The sequence below is a fragment of the Phacochoerus africanus genome, chromosome 4 (assembly GCF_016906955.1).
Source record: "Phacochoerus africanus isolate WHEZ1 chromosome 4, ROS_Pafr_v1, whole genome shotgun sequence".
In the NCBI taxonomy this organism is placed as follows: Eukaryota; Metazoa; Chordata; class Mammalia; order Artiodactyla; family Suidae; genus Phacochoerus; species Phacochoerus africanus.
In genome coordinates this window covers 51,135,267-51,151,924 of record NC_062547.1, presented here as the reverse complement: position 1 = coordinate 51,151,924, position 16,658 = coordinate 51,135,267, and the positions used below count along the sequence as shown (strand labels likewise).

The 16,658-nt window shown below is 48.1% G+C and overlaps 1 protein-coding gene across 4 annotated transcripts in view; it reads left to right on the top strand.

The window, feature by feature from the left end:
* The window catches only part of SWAP70 (switching B cell complex subunit SWAP70), a 135,012-nt gene extending 124,984 nt beyond the window's left edge, over nucleotides 1-10,028 (top strand). For all 4 annotated transcript variants that reach the window (XM_047776315.1, XM_047776313.1, XM_047776314.1 and 1 more), the window contains 4 exons: nucleotides 264-430; nucleotides 6,759-6,957; nucleotides 8,216-8,312; nucleotides 8,851-10,028. In XM_047776315.1, coding sequence (XP_047632271.1) covers nucleotides 264-430; nucleotides 6,759-6,957; nucleotides 8,216-8,312; nucleotides 8,851-8,957 — 570 coding nt within the window. In that variant the 3' untranslated portion in view covers nucleotides 8,958-10,028. The remainder of the gene's footprint in view (nucleotides 1-263; nucleotides 431-6,758; nucleotides 6,958-8,215; nucleotides 8,313-8,850) is intronic.
* The last annotated feature ends 6,630 nt before the right edge of the window (nucleotides 10,029-16,658 follow it).

Here is a 16,658-nt window from a genome sequence, read left to right as displayed (position 1 = left end):
ATGAGAGGGAGACCAGGGCAGGAGAACAGCGTATGGGTTGTGGTTTATGTGGCCAGACTCTTTGGTTGTGGTCTTGGGTCTTAGGTATGATGCTCTCGCTTCCTTCAGCTTCCAGGAGTGAAGGGCAGGGCCCAGCCCACCCTGATGGGCTGGAGCTCTGGGCTGTGGCCTTACTCTGGATGATGGACGGTGGTGGAGCGGGAGGCTTTCCCTGAGGGCAAAGTCAACCCCAGCTTAAACATCAAACCCTTTTATACCATCAGATCAGGCAGCAGATGGAAGAGCAGGTTGCCCAGAAATCCTCTGAACTGGAACAGTATTTGCAGCGGGTCCGGGAGCTGGAAGACATGTACCTCAAGCTGCAGGAGGCCCTCGAAGATGAGAGGCAGGCCCGGCAAGATGAAGAGACTGTGCGAAAGCTTCAGGCCAGGTGCCGGATCAGCCCGTCTGCTGTGCTTTGTGTGCTTTGCCTGGGCTCCTACACTTTCTCAGATTGACTGACTCTGCTGGAGAGGGAGGGGCAGCTCTGCCAGATTGGAGAGATCCCGGAGGCTGGGCTGGCTGGGTTATTTATTCCCACTCCGTTACTTCTGGGCTAAAGAAAGGCCTCTAATCTATTTCAGAGCAGTCAGATGGATGTTTGGTGGGTTACCCTTAGTCATATTCTAGAATGTCCGTGGACCCAGGCTCAGCCCTGGTGAGAACCTGCTTTCTTCCACACGTTCCAGGCCCCAGAAGGCCCTTGTGTGGAGGTAGGGCCCTCTTTAGGCCAGAGCTGCAGCCACTGTGCGGGATAAGGAAGAACTAATCAGTTTCCATTTGGTGTTTCAGGATTGGTGACATGCCTTAAATAATTATTCCTTGAAAGAGGTTCTTTTTTTCCTTAGAGCTTTTAAAGTCAGGTGTACTATGTAATAGTCATGATCTCAGATGAGCAGACCCAGTGTTTGGCCTTTGGCGCAGCAGGGAGGAAAAAGTAGAAAGAAGACCCCAAAGAACAAATTTTTTTTTAAATATTTATTTATTTGTTTGTCTTTTTGCCTTTTCTAGGGCCACTCCTGCGGCATATGGAGGTTCCCAGGCTAGGGGTCGAATCAGAGCTGTAGCCACCGGCCTATGCCAGAGCCACAGCAACACGGAATCCGAGCCACATCTGCAACTACACCACAGCTCACGGCAACGCCAGATCCTTAACCCACTGAGCAAGGCCAGGGATCGAACCTGCAGCCTAATGGTTCCTAGTCAGATTCGTTAACCACTGCACCACGATGGGAACTCCCCAAAGAACAAATTTGATCTCCCCTCTCCCAGTTTTTTTTTTTCAGGCCAAACTCGTGGCGTACAGAAGCTCCCAGGCTAGGGGTCCAATTGGAGCTGCAACTGCCGGCCTGACCACAAACACAGCAACATGGAATCCGAGCCACATCTGCAACCTACACCATGGCTCATGGCAACGCCAGATCCTTAACCCACTGAGCGAAGCCAGGGCTTGAACCCACATCCTCATGAATACTAGTTGGGTTCTTAACCCACCAGCCACAGCGGGAACTCCCCCCTCTCCCAGTTAATGTGCTTCCCCACTTGCTTTTTTCCAGACATCTGGTCAAGGGAGGCAGCACTAAAAGCTGTGTCCCCTAGGCAGCAGCTGTCAGTGCAGACACAGCTTAGGCTTTGAGCTGTGCCCCCTGTTTGGGGACCAGCTATGGGATGACCTGGGGTAGATTTTCCGTGGCTGCAGTTCCACACAGGGAGCAGCAAAAAATGTTCTTTGAATCTTTAGGTGGGAAGGAGGAAGAAGGTTTCTTCATTACATATGTTGCCAAAAATGACTTCAAAAATAAATCACCTAGGTTTTGAACATTTTAATTTTATTCTATTAAGGAAAAAATGATCTTCTAGGTAGAAAATTAAATGCTTGGCCTGTTGCCTGGCACTTATGGGTCCCACGAGTGTGCGTTTTCTGTCCTGTGGTGTTAAACCGTGGTTGGGCACCACCACCCAGTCATTCCTGGGCAGCGATGTTCACACATCATCCTTTGCCCAGGAGAGTTTGATCCCATGTGACTTCTAAAGAGAGACATTCCGAGGGGCACTAGATGGTTTTGAGCCTTCTCATCATCTGTGATGTGTAAAGAGTTCATTTATTTTGTCTTTTTAGGGCCACACCCAAGGCATATGGAGGTTCCCAGGCTAAGGGTCAAACCAGGGCTGTAGCCTCCGGCCTACACCGGCCTACATCACAGCTCACGGTAACACTGGATCCCCAACCCACTGAGCGAGGCCAGGGATCGAACCCTCGTCCTCATGGATCCTATTTGGATTCGTTAACCGCTGTGCCATGACCGGAACTCCATGTCAAGAGTTTATAGATGGCCATTATGCAGGGAATTCACAGAATTCACTATATATATTTACTTCTCTGAAGTTTTGAGGGAGATTAATTATGACAGCAGAAATTAGATCACAGCGAGAACCAATTAACTGTAGAAATTGGATTAAACTTTTAGTATCTCCTGTTCACAGAATGACTGAATTTTTTAATAATAATGGACTGTATACATATACCACTGCACTTATTTATTAAAAAAAAATTTTTTTAATGGCCACACCTGTGGTATGTGGAAGTTCCCAGGGCAGGGATTGAATATGAGCTGCAGCTATGGCAGTGCTGGATCCTGTAACCCACTACACCAGGCTGGCAGTTGAACCCATGCCTCCACAGAGATCTGAGCCGCTGCAGTCAGATTTTTAACCCCCTGTGCCATAGCAGGAACTCCTGAGTGATGTTTTGAGTAAGACAGTTTTGGATAATTGACACCAATAGTTTTTAACCAGTGGTAAATATCAGAATCACCTATAAAGCTTTAAAAAAAATACATAGGTAGGGCCTGTCACAAATTTGCTGAATCAAAATATCTGTGGGTAGGAGTCCAGGCGTGAGTATTGTCATTTAAAAAGCTCTGGCTAATTATTTTGTGCACCAATTTAAGTAAATGGCAAAGTGGTGTCAACCTTTTGAATGCAAGTGTAATTACTACATACAGCTCTGCTCCAATAAGCTGAAATTACTGCACGAAAACGAACTACTTTTTCTTGGTGCAGTAAGGCCATTTTATGAATTTTAGTACTTTAAATTGTTTTTCTTTCCGCCTAGTGTTTGGAACTTGAAATGGAGATGTGCCCCCTCTAGCGGTCATTCTTTTAAATGATTTTTTTTTTCATTATTGCTGGTTTACAGTGTCCTGTCAATTTTCTACTGTACAGCAAAGTGACCCAGTCATACATACATATATGTATTCTTTGTCTCACATGATCCTCCATCATGCTCCATTACAGGTGACTAGATATAGTTCCCAGTGCTACACAGCAGGATCTCATTGCTTATCCATCCTCATATACTCTCAAGCAGCCTTCATGAAATATCCAGAGCAAAGGCGGTAATAATACCCCTATAATAATACCAGCTGATATTGTTCAGCACTTACAACATTTTAGGCATTTTTCTAAGTACTTTATGTGCATCATCACATTTAATGGATCAGTAAACCTTTGATGGTGGTCATAGTCCCTCGTTCCTTTACCATAAATGAGGAACTGAGGCAGAGAGGTTCAAGTCTTTAGTCAGGGGTCTTGTTTGCCAGCCACAGAAACTGGATTAGCTGGGTTAGCTAAAGCAATAAAAGAATTTGTTGGATGGTTCTTGAGAAGTTTGCCAGTTCCTCAGAAAGGCAGGTGGCCAGGCCTTGAACACAGGCAGAAGCCAAGGGAGCTGAGCAGCCCAAACCAGGGCACAAGGAGGAGTCCAGCCAGGGTGCCACTAATGCTGGGCACCAGCAGTCGGCTGGTCATTCCTGCCATCACTTGGCACTAGATGTTGCTGACGCCAGCAAGATTAATTCTCCACTGTCTCTGCTGCTTTGTGTTGATTGCTTTGGACTCTAAGTTCCAGGAAGGACACCTGCTTAGCCAAGCCTAGCTCAGACTTCCACACACCCTGACTGCCTGGGGCAGGAGGGCAGGGGTCTGGCCTGTGGTTTTGTTTTGTTTTTCTTTGTTTTAGGGCCGCACCTGTGGCATATGGAAGTTGCCAGGCTAGGGGTCAAATCAGAACTACAGCTGCCAGCCTATACCACAGCCATAGCAATGCGGGATCCAAGCTGCCTCTGTGACCTGCACCACAGCTCACGGCAATGCTGGGTCCTTAACCCACTGAGCAAGGCCAGGGATTGAACCCACATCCTCAAGACACTATGTTGGGTCCTTAACTCACTGAGCCACAATGGGAACTCCTGGCCTCTGGCTTTTGGGGTGGGAGATGGGCACTACTTTCCATCAAGACTCCCACTGGTGGCAGAGTCCCCAGACACATGAAGGGGGGTTCAGTGCTGGGCAGCCTAACCTCCTGCAAATGTCCACTGCCCTTCAGACTTCCAGAAACAGGGGTCCTTCCAGTCTCTGTTCAGTGTAGAAAAGCACACGGGGGAGCTCCCTTCATGGCTCAGCGGTTAGCAAACCCGACTAGGATCCATGAGGATTCAGGTTCAATCCCTGGACTCTTTCAGTGGGTTAAGGATCTGGCATTGCCAGGAGCTGAGGTGTAGGTCGCAGACACTGCTCAGATCCTGTGTTGCTCTAGCTGTGGTGTAGGCTGGCAGCTGCAGCTCTGATTCCGACTCCTAGCCTGGGAACTGCCACATGCCGTGAGTGCAGCCCTAAAAGGCAAAAAAAGAAAAAAAAGAAAAGCACATGAAAGGTACAGATTATTTACACACTGAGTGAGTGAATGCCCTGTGTGCTGGTCAGCCTGTGCTGGCAGAGTCGTGTTCACTGTGGATGTCACGCTCCGAGAGATGTCTCCAAGGGAGCAGACTGGCCCTTTGTGGAGCTCAGGATAAAGGGAGGGAGAGTGCATCTTAGCTGAGGAAGAACTTTGTAAGGATCAAGCCTTCCCAGAAATAAAACCAGCCTGGTTTGTGAAGCAGTAGCCCATCGCACAGAGTTGGAGAACCACCCTGCAGGATGCTGCAGAGGGGATTTTTATAGTGGTGGGGAGTTGAGGGAGTCAAATAGAGGTTGTAGAGTCTGGTGCTTAACTTCTCTGGGTGTTGGTTTTAGAAATGCAAATGCTCTTGGGTAGTGGTAACTGGTTTGTCACTGTAGTTCTGACTGTCAAGCCAGCAGAGATATGTCCTGTCCTGAGCAGGGGGCGGTGGGGGGGGGGTTGTCTATACTTTGGGTACAACTTGGGCTGCATGTTAGTTTTTTTAATACCTGCATAGCTAGATATTCTCAGATAGGTAGCTTGTTATTAAAGATAGTATGTTGAAGTCACACAAGCCTAGGTTGAAATCCGCTATTACCTGTGCGTCATACTTTTAAACCCTTGGACTTCATCTGTGTAAGGATAATAATACCTTGCAGAATAGTGAGAGGTTAGCGCTAATGAAGATATACAGCCTGATATGCGGTACTTGGTCAGTAAATGGTGTCTGGTTTTATTCTATCTCTTATCAGCTCCTTCTTCTCTCACTGTAGTTAAATTGTCAGCTTTTTCTTTGGTAATAGGTTTTTACTAGATGAAAAATGTTTCAATGTTGTAGCAGCCAGGCAAACTTCAAAAGTGGCCCTTTTGAAGTGCCTGTCAGGAGAATGACCTAGTCCAGGTCACTTAACCTTTGTGCCTCACTTTCTCCACCTCTCAACTGAATAATAATAGTGCTTAAGGAGTTCCTGTCGTGGCTCAGTGGTTAATGAATCCGACTAGGAACCATGAGGTTGCGGGTTCAATCCCTGGCCTTGCTCGGTGGGTTAAGGATTCAGCACTGCAGTGAGCTGTGGTGTAGGTTGCAGACTTGGCTTGCATCTGGCATTGCTGTGGTTCTGACACAGGCCAGCAGCTACAGTTTCGATTGGACCCCTGGCCTGGGAACCTACATATGCCCTGGTGTGGCCCCAGAAAAGACAAAATAATAATAATAATAATAATAATAATAGTACTTAAGGAGGAGCTCCCATCATGGTTCAGTGGTTAACAAACCTGACTAGTATCCATGAGGTTGTGGGTTCAATCCCTGGCTTCATTCAGTGGGTTAAGGATCTGGCATTGCCGTGAGCTGAGGTGTAGGTTGCAGATGCAGCTCAGATCCCTAGTTGCTGTGGCTGTGGTGTAAACCAACAGCTATAGCTCTGATTTGCCCCCTAGCCTGAGAACCTCCATATACCATGGGTGCAGCCCTAAAAAGACAAAAATAATAACAACAATAATAATCATAGTACTTAAGGATTAATGGAGAAAATACACTTTGCTCTGGGCCCATTAAGGCATCCATAAATGTTATGTTTATAATTTTTTTTTCCAATAAAGGGTGAAACAGAATATAGAGTGGAACCTTGCCTGCTTTGTGAATATGGGCCTCTCCAGCTCCTAGTTTCCTTCCTGTAAAATGAAAGGTGGGGAGTTCCCATAATAGGATTGGAGGCATTGTGAGAATGCTGGGACGCAGGTTCAGTCCCCTGCCCAGCAATGCAGGTTAAGGATCTGGTGTTGTCAGAGCTGTGGCTTAGGTTGCAACTGTGGCTTGGATTTGATCCCTGGCCTTGGAGCTCCATATGCCTTAGGGGTGATCAAAAAAGGGGAAAAAAAAATGAGAAGTGGGTTAGATGACCTACAGCCTTCTCTGCTGCTCTGACTGGCTTTGTCACCTGCTGGCCAGGTGTGGTGACTGGGTGGGTCTGGTCCTGATCTCTCTGCATTGCAGGTTGCTGGAGGAAGAGTCGTCCAAGAGGGCTGAACTGGAGAAGTGGCACTTGGAGCAGCAGCAGGCCATTCGGACAACGGAAGCAGAGAAGCAGGAGCTGGAGAACCAGCGCGTCATCAAAGAGCAGGCCCTTCAGGAAGCCATGGAGCAGCTGCAGCAGCTCGAGCTGGAGCGGAAACAAGCACTGGAGCAGTACGAGGTCATTAACCAGTCCCTGCAAACCTGTACATGGAAATTCTTAACGCAAACTTTTTTTTTTTTCTGCTTTTTAGGGCCACACCTGAGACATATGGAAGTTCCCAGGCTGGGGGTCGAATTGCTACAGCTACCAGCCTACACCACAGCCACAGCAACGCGGGATCCGAGCTGCGTCTGCGACCTGCACAGCCACTGACAGCAATGCCAGATCCTTGGCCCACTGAGTGAGGCAAGGGATTGAACCCATATCCTCATGGATTCTAATCGGATTCATTAACTGCTGAGACACGAAGGGAACTCCAACGCACATGTTTTAAAACAGAGGAATGTTTGGTTTGCTGTAAGAAGCTGTGTAAGAATTTTGCTTAGCTCTAAGTAAGAAGTTTTTACAGGCATTGAGGTGTCAGAGTCCAATCCAGGAGACTGAAACCACATGGTCATTTAAACAGGGAACGTTTAATCTAAACAACAGTTCACTACCACAGGGAATTACCTGCTAAGCAGCAAAGAAAACTAAGAATGCAGGGAGGGCAGGCCCAGGAGGCTGCCACTGCCTGGAGGGCTGAGGCCAAGTACCCGGGGAAGAAACGCCTCTGGAAGAGGGTCCCCCTGGCTCTGCGCCCCTTAGGTCCAGCTCTGTGATCCAGTCTTCCTTGCAGAGGGTATGGCCTTGGCCTAGGGAATGGCAGAAAAGCTCAGCGAGGTGCCATTGACGCAGAATCCACCCCCTGGGGCACTGATGGAAGCTCCCCACAGGGGTGGTGCTGAGAAAACCCACTGGAGTGGGTACCACAGGTGTCCCGTGTGTCACAGGAGCTGCCGCAAAGAGCACCGTGGAACCCAGGGGCAAAGCCCCTGCCTCCTCCAGGGTCCTGCCAGCCCCTCCACCGGTGAAGCCTAAATGGTGCCAGCTGGCAAGGGAGAGCTGTCCTGGCGTCACAGGCAGGACAGCCAAGAGTGGATTGGGAGTTGAGAGGCAGTAAACCGTAACTAGCACACAGGGATCTTACACATTCATCTACAGTTTGTGTGAATTAGGTCCTCTGAGTGACCGGGGGTGGGGGGGGGGAGTTTACTTAACTGCTCTGAGCCCTAGCTTCCACATCTGTCAGTTGGGGGTAACAATAGTTCCTGCTTCTTGTGGCAGTGACGATTTAATGAGATAATCCCCAAGTGTATATGGGAAGTGCCCAGACATTATAACTTGGGTCTTAAACTGCTTGTGCATTTGCCTAACCTAAAAGCTGCTTTTGTTCCAGGGGGTTAAAAAGAAGCTTGAGTTGGCGACAAATAAAACCAAGAGCTGGAAGGACAAAGTGGCCCAGCATGAAGGATTAATTCGATTGATAGAACCAGGTAACACACTCTTGGAAGCACTTGGATAAGTTTTTCTTGAAAAACCTGCCCTCTGATAGATAAGGAGGCCTGGTTAATCTCCTTTGTATACATCTTCAGTTGTATACATCTTCAGTTGTATACATCTTAAGTTGCATGACCTTTATGGGTGTTTCATAGAGAAGAAAAAAAAGTCATAAAGTTAATCTTTTGGGGGAGTTCCAGTCCTGGCACAATGGAAATGAATCCGACTGGGAACCATGAGATTGCAGGTTCGATCCCTGGCCTCGCTCAGTGGGTTAAGGATCCGGCATTGCCGTGAGCTGTGGTGTAGGTTGCAGACGTGGCTCGGATCTGGCATTGCTGTGGCTCGGGTGTAGGCTGGCAGCTGTAGCTCTGATTTGAACCCTAGCCTGCGAACCTCCATATGCCTTGGGTATGGCCCTAAAAAGACAAAAAAAAAAAAAGACAAAAAAAGTAATCTTTTGTCTGTGAGAAAATAGTAATGTTCACTGAAGAATATAATTCTTCCTGTGTCTAATGCATGTTTGCCTCTTAGGTTCAAAAAACCCTCACCTGATCACTAACTGGGGCCCTGCAGCTTTCACTCAGGCAGAGCTTGAAGAGAGAGAGAAGAGCTGGAAAGGAAAGAAGACCACGGAGTGAGCAGAAGTCACGTCACTTATGTAGGTTCCAGTGTAGCTGGAAAGCTTTACGCTAAAGGCAAGAGGACCTGGCTTTGCTGCTTCTAACTCTTCTTCCTCCAGCGCCTCCTATGGGCTCAGTATAGTAAAGAAGGCTTTTTATTTATCTGCCTGCAAATAAGGGCTTACCTGAAAAGAACAAAAAAGGCAACCTCGGCAAGCTCTTTCTTTCCTCTCTCTCTGAAAACTTCAGCTTCTGAAGATGCCCCTTAGCTCCTGCAGATTCTTGTCGGAAGGAGGCAGCACACAGACAGTACAGTGGTGCCCGCATCCATCCGTCCGTCGCAGCGTGTAGCCAGGAGCGGGGAGGTGCTCCGGTCCCTGGGTATCAGAACCCCTGCAGGCTGGGGCAGTTGCTTTTTTGGCAGCTGTTTCCTCCTCCGAGTGATTGTTTCTAAAGAGGCCGGTTTGCCTGCCATGGCCACGGTTGACCTGGAATGCCTCGGACCATTGCTGCTCGGCTGGAGAAGCGCCTTCTCCAACACGTGGAGCCTGCTCTGAGTGGTTGCAATCTGTGTGTTTGGTTGTGCAGGTTTCTCTCTAGTGCAGTGTGACTGATTGGCATCCTGGCTCCAGCAGCACTATCTCAAAGAGGCAGAAGTCTTTTAAATAGTGCTTTGGCTGAGATAGATACTTAGGAATCAAAGGACACAGAGGTGAACGAAGTAAATCCCCTTTGGAACGATGTTTTGATACTAACCGAATTCTTCCTAATATTTAAAGTGGTGTCAACTGTCAGGAGGCTGGCAGACCCTTTGATTTTAGTTTTGTAGTTACTGTACAGAACGTTTCAGGAGTGTGTGAGCGCTGGTCCTCATCAGGCCTTTTCCTTCATAAATAGGGATTTGATCATTTCTAGGAATTACACATGAAAAGTTTTAAAATGTATTTTTGTGACATGCTGTGTTGAGAGGGAACAAGTATTTATAATTTTTCAAACATTTCTACCTAAATATTGTACAATGTAATATGCTGAACTTCCTTAATTTTTTGGCTCATTTTCTAAGATATATTAAAAATCTTTTGTATGGGTTTTGTTTTGTTTTTGCTTTTTTTTTCTTCTTTTTTAGCAAAATGAACTCAAGAAGAAGAAAAAAAATACCAGAGAGCATACATTTTGAACAGATTTAATAGGAGGAGTTCCCATTGTGGCTCAGTGGTTAATGAACGCAACTAGCATTTATGAGGACACAGGTTTGATCCCTGGCCTCACTCAGTGGGATCCGGCATTGTCATGATCTGTGGTGTAGGTTGCAGACGTGGCCTGGATCTGGCATTGCTGTGGCTGTAGTGTAGGTGAGCAGCTATAGCTCCGATTCGACCCCTATGTGTCTCTAAAAAGACAAAAGAACAAAAAACCCCACAAAACCTGATTTAATAGAACAGGAGGATAAGTGTGTGTGTTTGTGTGCATATTTTCACATAATGAGATGGACTTGGGTTTAGGGACACTTCCTGAAAACACTGGGTTTGCAGTTCGGACCCCCAAACCAAGGCCATCACGCCGTTAGTTATGGCCTCAAGTTTGGTGTTTGAGTCACTCCTGTGGGAAACCATGGCGGATGTGTCAGCTCACAAACGGGAACTTACAAATGACTTCTCCCTCATTGTTGCTCTTACCTCCAAATCCTCTTACCTCTGCTTTTCCCCGAATCTTCTTTTTATTCCTTTTGATTGTTCTTTTGGTTTTTCCCAGAGTAAACAGTGCGGTTTTTTTTGTTTGGGTTTTATACAGTTGCCAAGATTATAATGCCTCTTGTGGACCAAGCAGGCCCACTCAGTCCAGCCTGATTGTGTCTTGGAAAGCTGATCTTTTCCTTCTAGAGGAGAGAACGCATCGGTTGGTGTTTTGCTAACTTGTTTCTCTCATGTGGTAGTTCTCAACCAGAGATGGTTTTGCCTTTCCTTCGCCCTAGCAGATGTCTGGAAGGGCGGTGTTCGGAGACATTTTTGGTTGTCACTAAAGGGAGTGATTTTGTCACCTGGAGGGTGGGGGCCAGAGATGCTGCTAAATATCCTACAATTCATGAGATAGTCCCTGCAACAAAGAATCATCTGGCCTGAGATGTGGATAGTGCCCAGGCTGAGAAAGCCGCCTCTGCAGAAAGGCAAGTTCTAGGTCCAGAAAGCAGTAGGCTCTTGGAATCAGGGTTTTCCCTGGAGCAGCACCAGGAGTTGACCTCTTTGGTATAAATGGGGCACAAGTGGGAGGAGCCCTGGCTCACCCTGTGTGGGGCCTTGTGCTTATGAAACTCTCTAGGAGTTCCCCTCATGGCTCAGTGGTTAACGGACCCAGCTAATAGCCATGAGGATGCATGTTCGATCCCTGGACTTGCTCGGTGGGTTAAGGACCCAGCGTTACCGTGAGCTGTGATGTAGGTCACAGACGAGGCTCAGATCCCGTGTGGCTGTGGCTGTGCTGTAGGCTGGCAGCTATAGCTCCAATTGGACCCCTATGCATATGGGAACCTCCATATGCCTTGGGCACAGCCCTGAAAATACAAAAGACAAAAAAAAAAAGAAACTCTCTTAAGTGCCTTTTTGACATAGGTGCGAAGGGAATTGCTTTGGATGTGCTTTAACATCCTCCTGGGATGCAGGTTTCTGAGGCATGAAATGGAAAGCTGCCGTGACCTTGATTTCTTCCCACGAGTGGCTCAGCTCAGGGAGGGGCCGCTGGAACCATTCGGCAGCTGGTGAGGAAGGAGCGCTTAGATTTATGGCCCTGCTGGGATGTGCTTCGTGGAGCTCTGGTGCCTTGTCCCACTTGGCAAAGCCTCCTTCATGCCTTGGGGGTCATGCCAGCGAGGCACAGCTGCCCTCCTGGAGCAGAGATCAGGTGACCTCAGGCCTCAGAGAGATGGACAAGAGGCATGGCCTAGCTTTTGCTGCTTCATAGTAGGGACTCTGTAAAAGAATCAGTCTCGTGAATACTTTAAGATCTGTTTCTTTCCTCTTGCTCTCTCTCTACTTCTTTCTCTGCTTTTATATTCATTTTGAGACTTGTAAAGTCCCCCCTCAACTTTAGGAAGCTATATGATGATAGCTCCTCAGGCTAAAGACCCTACGGGGCAGCAGTTCCCCCTGGGGAAATGAGGCACCTGGCCACCAGAAGACCCTGCAAGGAGGTTCACAGCAGCTTTGTTCAGGATGGCCCCAGCCAGCAACACCCCAAGTTCTCAGCAGAGAATAGATCAATGAATGTGGAATATTCAGACCAAGGATACTGTACTTTTTTTTTTTTTTTTGTCTTTTTGCTATTTCTTGGGTCGCTCTTGCGGCATATGTAGGTTCCCAGGCTAGGGGTCTAATCGGAGCTGTAGCCACCGGCCTACGCCACAGCCACAGCAACGCAGGATCTGAGCCGCATCTGCAACCTACACCACAGCTCACGGCAACGCCGGATCGTTAACCCACTGAGCAAGGCCAGGGATCGAACCCGCAACCTCATGGTTCCTAGTCGGATTCGTTAACCACTGCGCCACGACGGGAACTCCGGATACTATACTTTTAATTAAAAATACAGTCCCTGAGAGAGGCAGCATCATGGATGAATCTCACAGATAGGATGTTGAGCAAAGGAGCCACAGACCATACTCTGTGATACCATTGATATTAATTTCCAGAACCCGCAAAGCTAATCTGTGGGTTTCGAAGTCAGGCTTGTGGTGACCTCAGGGTGGGAAGGGTGGTGATTGACTGGAAACAAGGGAACTTTCTCAGATCCCGGAAGTGGGCAGTGGTTACATAAGTAAAATATATCAACTTTACACTCAAAATGTGTACAGTTTGCTGTTTGTAACTTGTGCCTCTAGAACTATGGACTGCCCTGTCCCTGGGGGCCCACTGGTACTAAGCCTTCACTTTGCAGAGAAGGACCTGGAAAGGGTTGAGCCACATCTACTCAGGAACACCTGACCCTCTTCTGGGACGTGGTTGTGCCAGCAGAACTGTCCTCCTCATGGGTCCTTTGTATTTGAGGTCACATGTTTTTACCTCATCATGTTGCCATGTCCCAACACCCAGGGGGTCGCATGTCCTTGCTTCACCCTGTGGGGAGGGGGGAGCCTTGACTCCATCTAGTCCTGTGCTCAGCTTCCGCTGACCTTCCTGAGGTTGATGAGTTTTTGGGCTTGGGCAGTGGGCACATCTGTGGCGGACTCTAAATTTCCTCCAGGGCTAGCCTCAGACTCTTTTCCATGCCTGCCACATAGACACGGCACTTACACGAGTGCACCCACAGGAATGACAGCCTTCCTCCCTGTTTCTGTCCACCTCCTCAACGGCAGTCCTCAGGGCCTGGCTGAGGGCCAGCAGGATGTGAGCAGTGGGGAGAGGGGGGCTTTGTCTAGCAGCTCCCTTTCTGTACAACTCTGAGCCCAGCAGCCTGTCCCTCCTCCCCATCTGAATCTCTCATTTCCTGCCCCCACCCCTTCCCCTCCGCCAACACTCTCTGCTTTGACCAGCAAACAGCCCACGATGGATCTCTTGATTACTGTGTGTCTCCGTGTGTTCCTCTGTGGGTTCATCCTGTGTGAACACTGCACTTCCTGGACTTAGGTGACTATTCCCTTTCCCAGGTTAGGAATGTTTTCTGCTATTATTTCTTTAAATAGTTTCTCAGGCCCTTTCTCTTCTCCTTCTGGGACCCCTATAACATGAATAGTAGTGCATTTGATATCTCAGATGTCAAATTGTCCTCATTTCTTTTTTTTTTTTTTTTTTTGGTTGTTGTTGTTGCTGCTGCACTCATGGCATATGGAAGTTCCTGGGCCAGGGATCGAAGCTGAGCCATAGCTGTGACCTAAGGCACAGCTGCAGCCATGCCAGATCCTTAAACCAGCCAGGCTGGGGATGGAACCTGCACCGCCACAGAGACAAGCTGGGTCATTAACTCAGTACACCACAGCAGGAAGTCCTCTTTTCATTCTTTTTTTTTTTCTTCTATTCCTTGGCAATGATTTCCATGGGTCTGTCTTCCAGCTTATTTGTCCATTCTTCTCAATCACTTAGTTTACTTTTGATTTCTTCTAGTGTATTTTTTTTTAATTTCAGATTTGTATTCTCCATCTCTGTTCTCTTTTATTTTCTAACTCTTTGTTAAAAACTTCTAACTCCTCACTCTCTGCATCTGTTCTCCTCCTGAGTTCTTTGATCATCTTTACAATCATTACTCTGAACTCTTTGGGGTAGATTGCCAGTCTCCACTTCAGTTAGTTCTTCTGGAGCTTTATCTTGTTCCTTCATGTGGAACATGTTCCTTAGCCCCCTCGTTCTGTCTCCGTTGCTATTTGTATTTTTTACGTCTGTGGCAGGTTAGTTATGTTTCCTGATCTTGGAGAAGTAGCCTCTGTAGGAGGTGTCCTATGTGTCCCAATGGTGCACTCCCCTCTTGTCACCTAAGCTATATGCTGTAGGGAATCCCCCTAAGAGGGTGGCGTGGGTCCTTCCATTGTAGCAGGCTGACCATGTGGGTGGTCTGGCAGGCTTGGTGGGTGCCTGGTCTGTTTGGTTGCCATGCTCTGCCTTGTGTGGATGCTGCTGGCTGCTGTATAGTGGGGCCTGGTTATAACATGGCTGTTTTGGAATTCTGGGGACCTTGGGGCTGGTGCTGGCTCACTGGTGGGTGGAGCCAGGGTCCTGAATATTCTGGGGCTAGTGCTGGGCTACTGGCAGGCAGAGCTGGCTCCTGGAGTCTGGCTGCAGGACCCAGGGATCTCAGAGCTTGTTTTAGATTGGTGCGGGGGGTGGAGGGGGGAGATGGGTACCAGTTCCTGGCAGATGGAGATAGGATCCTGGGTATCCCAAAGTTTGCATTGGCCTGCTAGTGGGCAGGGCCAGGGCCCAGCTGTCCCAGGGTAGGGCCTATCTTGCCAGCGGTGGGCTCAGTGGCTGGTATCTACCCATCGGTGGCTGAGGCTGGTCTAGAAACCTGTGCAGGCTCCCTGGTGGGAAAGGCTGGTGCCTGCCTCCTGGTGGGTAGAGCTCAGTCCTGGCTCTCTGGTGGGTAGGGCCCTGTATAGGCTTTGTCTAGAGGCAACTGTGGGCTCTAGAGGCTGTTAGGCAGCCTGCCTGCCGAAGGCTGGGCCAGTGTCCCCACCCACTTAGTTGTTTGGCCTGAAGCATCCCAGCACCTGCAGGCTGTTGGGCTAATGAGCTGGAGGGAGATTTTCAAAATGGCGCCCGCCAGCCCTGGATTCACGTCCAGGCTGTAGAAGCAGCTCATAGGAAAGGCTGCTGCCACTGCTGTGTCCCCAGGGCAAGCCAGAGCGGCCTCTCCAGGAGACTCTCCAAGACCAGCAGGTAGGTCTGGCCCACGCTTCTTTCAGATTACTGCTTTGTCCTGGGTCCTGCTGCGTGTGGGATTTTGTGCGCCTGTTAAGAGTGGAGTCTCTGTTTCCCCCAGGCCTGTGCAGCTCCTGCAGTTACCGCCCCCACCCCGCTCAGGGCCTTCAAAGCCAAATGCTTTGGAGGCTTATATTCGCAGGGCCGGACCCCCGGGCTGGGGAGCCTGATGTGGGGCTCAGAACTCTTACTCCTGTGGGAGAATCTTTGCAATACAATTATTCTCCAGTTTGTGGGTTGTCCATCTGGGAGGTATGGGGTTTGATTAAATCATGGCTCCCCTCCTCAGACCCATTGTGTTGTGGTTCCTTCTGTTACCAAATTAAGTCATATGGCCCCCGCTTGGTGGCTGAGGCTCTCTGTCTTGGCAGGGGGAGGTTCTTTGTCTGTTCTGGTTGGGGCAGCCAGTAATGAAACCAAAGCTGAGATTGACACAGCACAAGCTTTTTTCAATGGCCAAAGAAAGGAAAAGCGGGAGTTTCACAGTCAACTTCTCACCCACTCGGCAAGAGGGGTTAGATTTTAAAGAGTAAAGACAAAGGGAGGAAGAGTGAGGTTAATGATGGGGAAGCTTATACATCAGTCTGCTGGGGAAGCGGCAGGGCCTTTTCCTGGGAGTGGGGTACCACCCCCTTTTTATCCCTTATTCATCCTTAATGTCTGTTCATGGTCGTTGGTAAGTGTTATCCAATATGCTAATAGAGTAAAAAAATGTATAATGAGGCTCAGCTGTCGCCGGTCAGGTTCATCTCCATCTTGGTCCCAGCTGGTTCCATCTGAGGTGTCGTGTGTGTGTGTGTGAGTTTTATTTATTTTGGTTTTGGTAGCTTCCTTTCTTATCTTTGGACCCTTTAACTTAAGATCTCTGTTCACTCCTGGTAGAAGTAGGGGTTAGAAGTTTCTGGGCAAGGACTTGGAAGAGCTCTAGTAACATTTAAAAAAAAAAAAAAATCTTTTAGACTTGAAGTGTAATTAATTTCTAGTGTGTTACTTTCTGGTGTACAACAAAGTGATTCAGTTATACATACGTTCTTTTTCACTTTCTTTTCCATTATGGTTTAATCTAGGATATTGAATGTAGTCCCCTGTGTTATACGTTAAGACCCTATTGTTTATCTCTTTTATATATAAGCTTGTATCTGCTAATTCCAAACTCCCTAATTTATCCCTCCTCAACTTCCTTTCCCTTTTGGTAACCATAAGTTTGTTTTCTATATATATGAGTATGTTTCTGTTTTGTAAATAAGTTTGTGTCATATTTTCGATTCCATGTATAAGTGATATCATAAGGAATTTGTCTTTCTCTTTCTCATTTAAG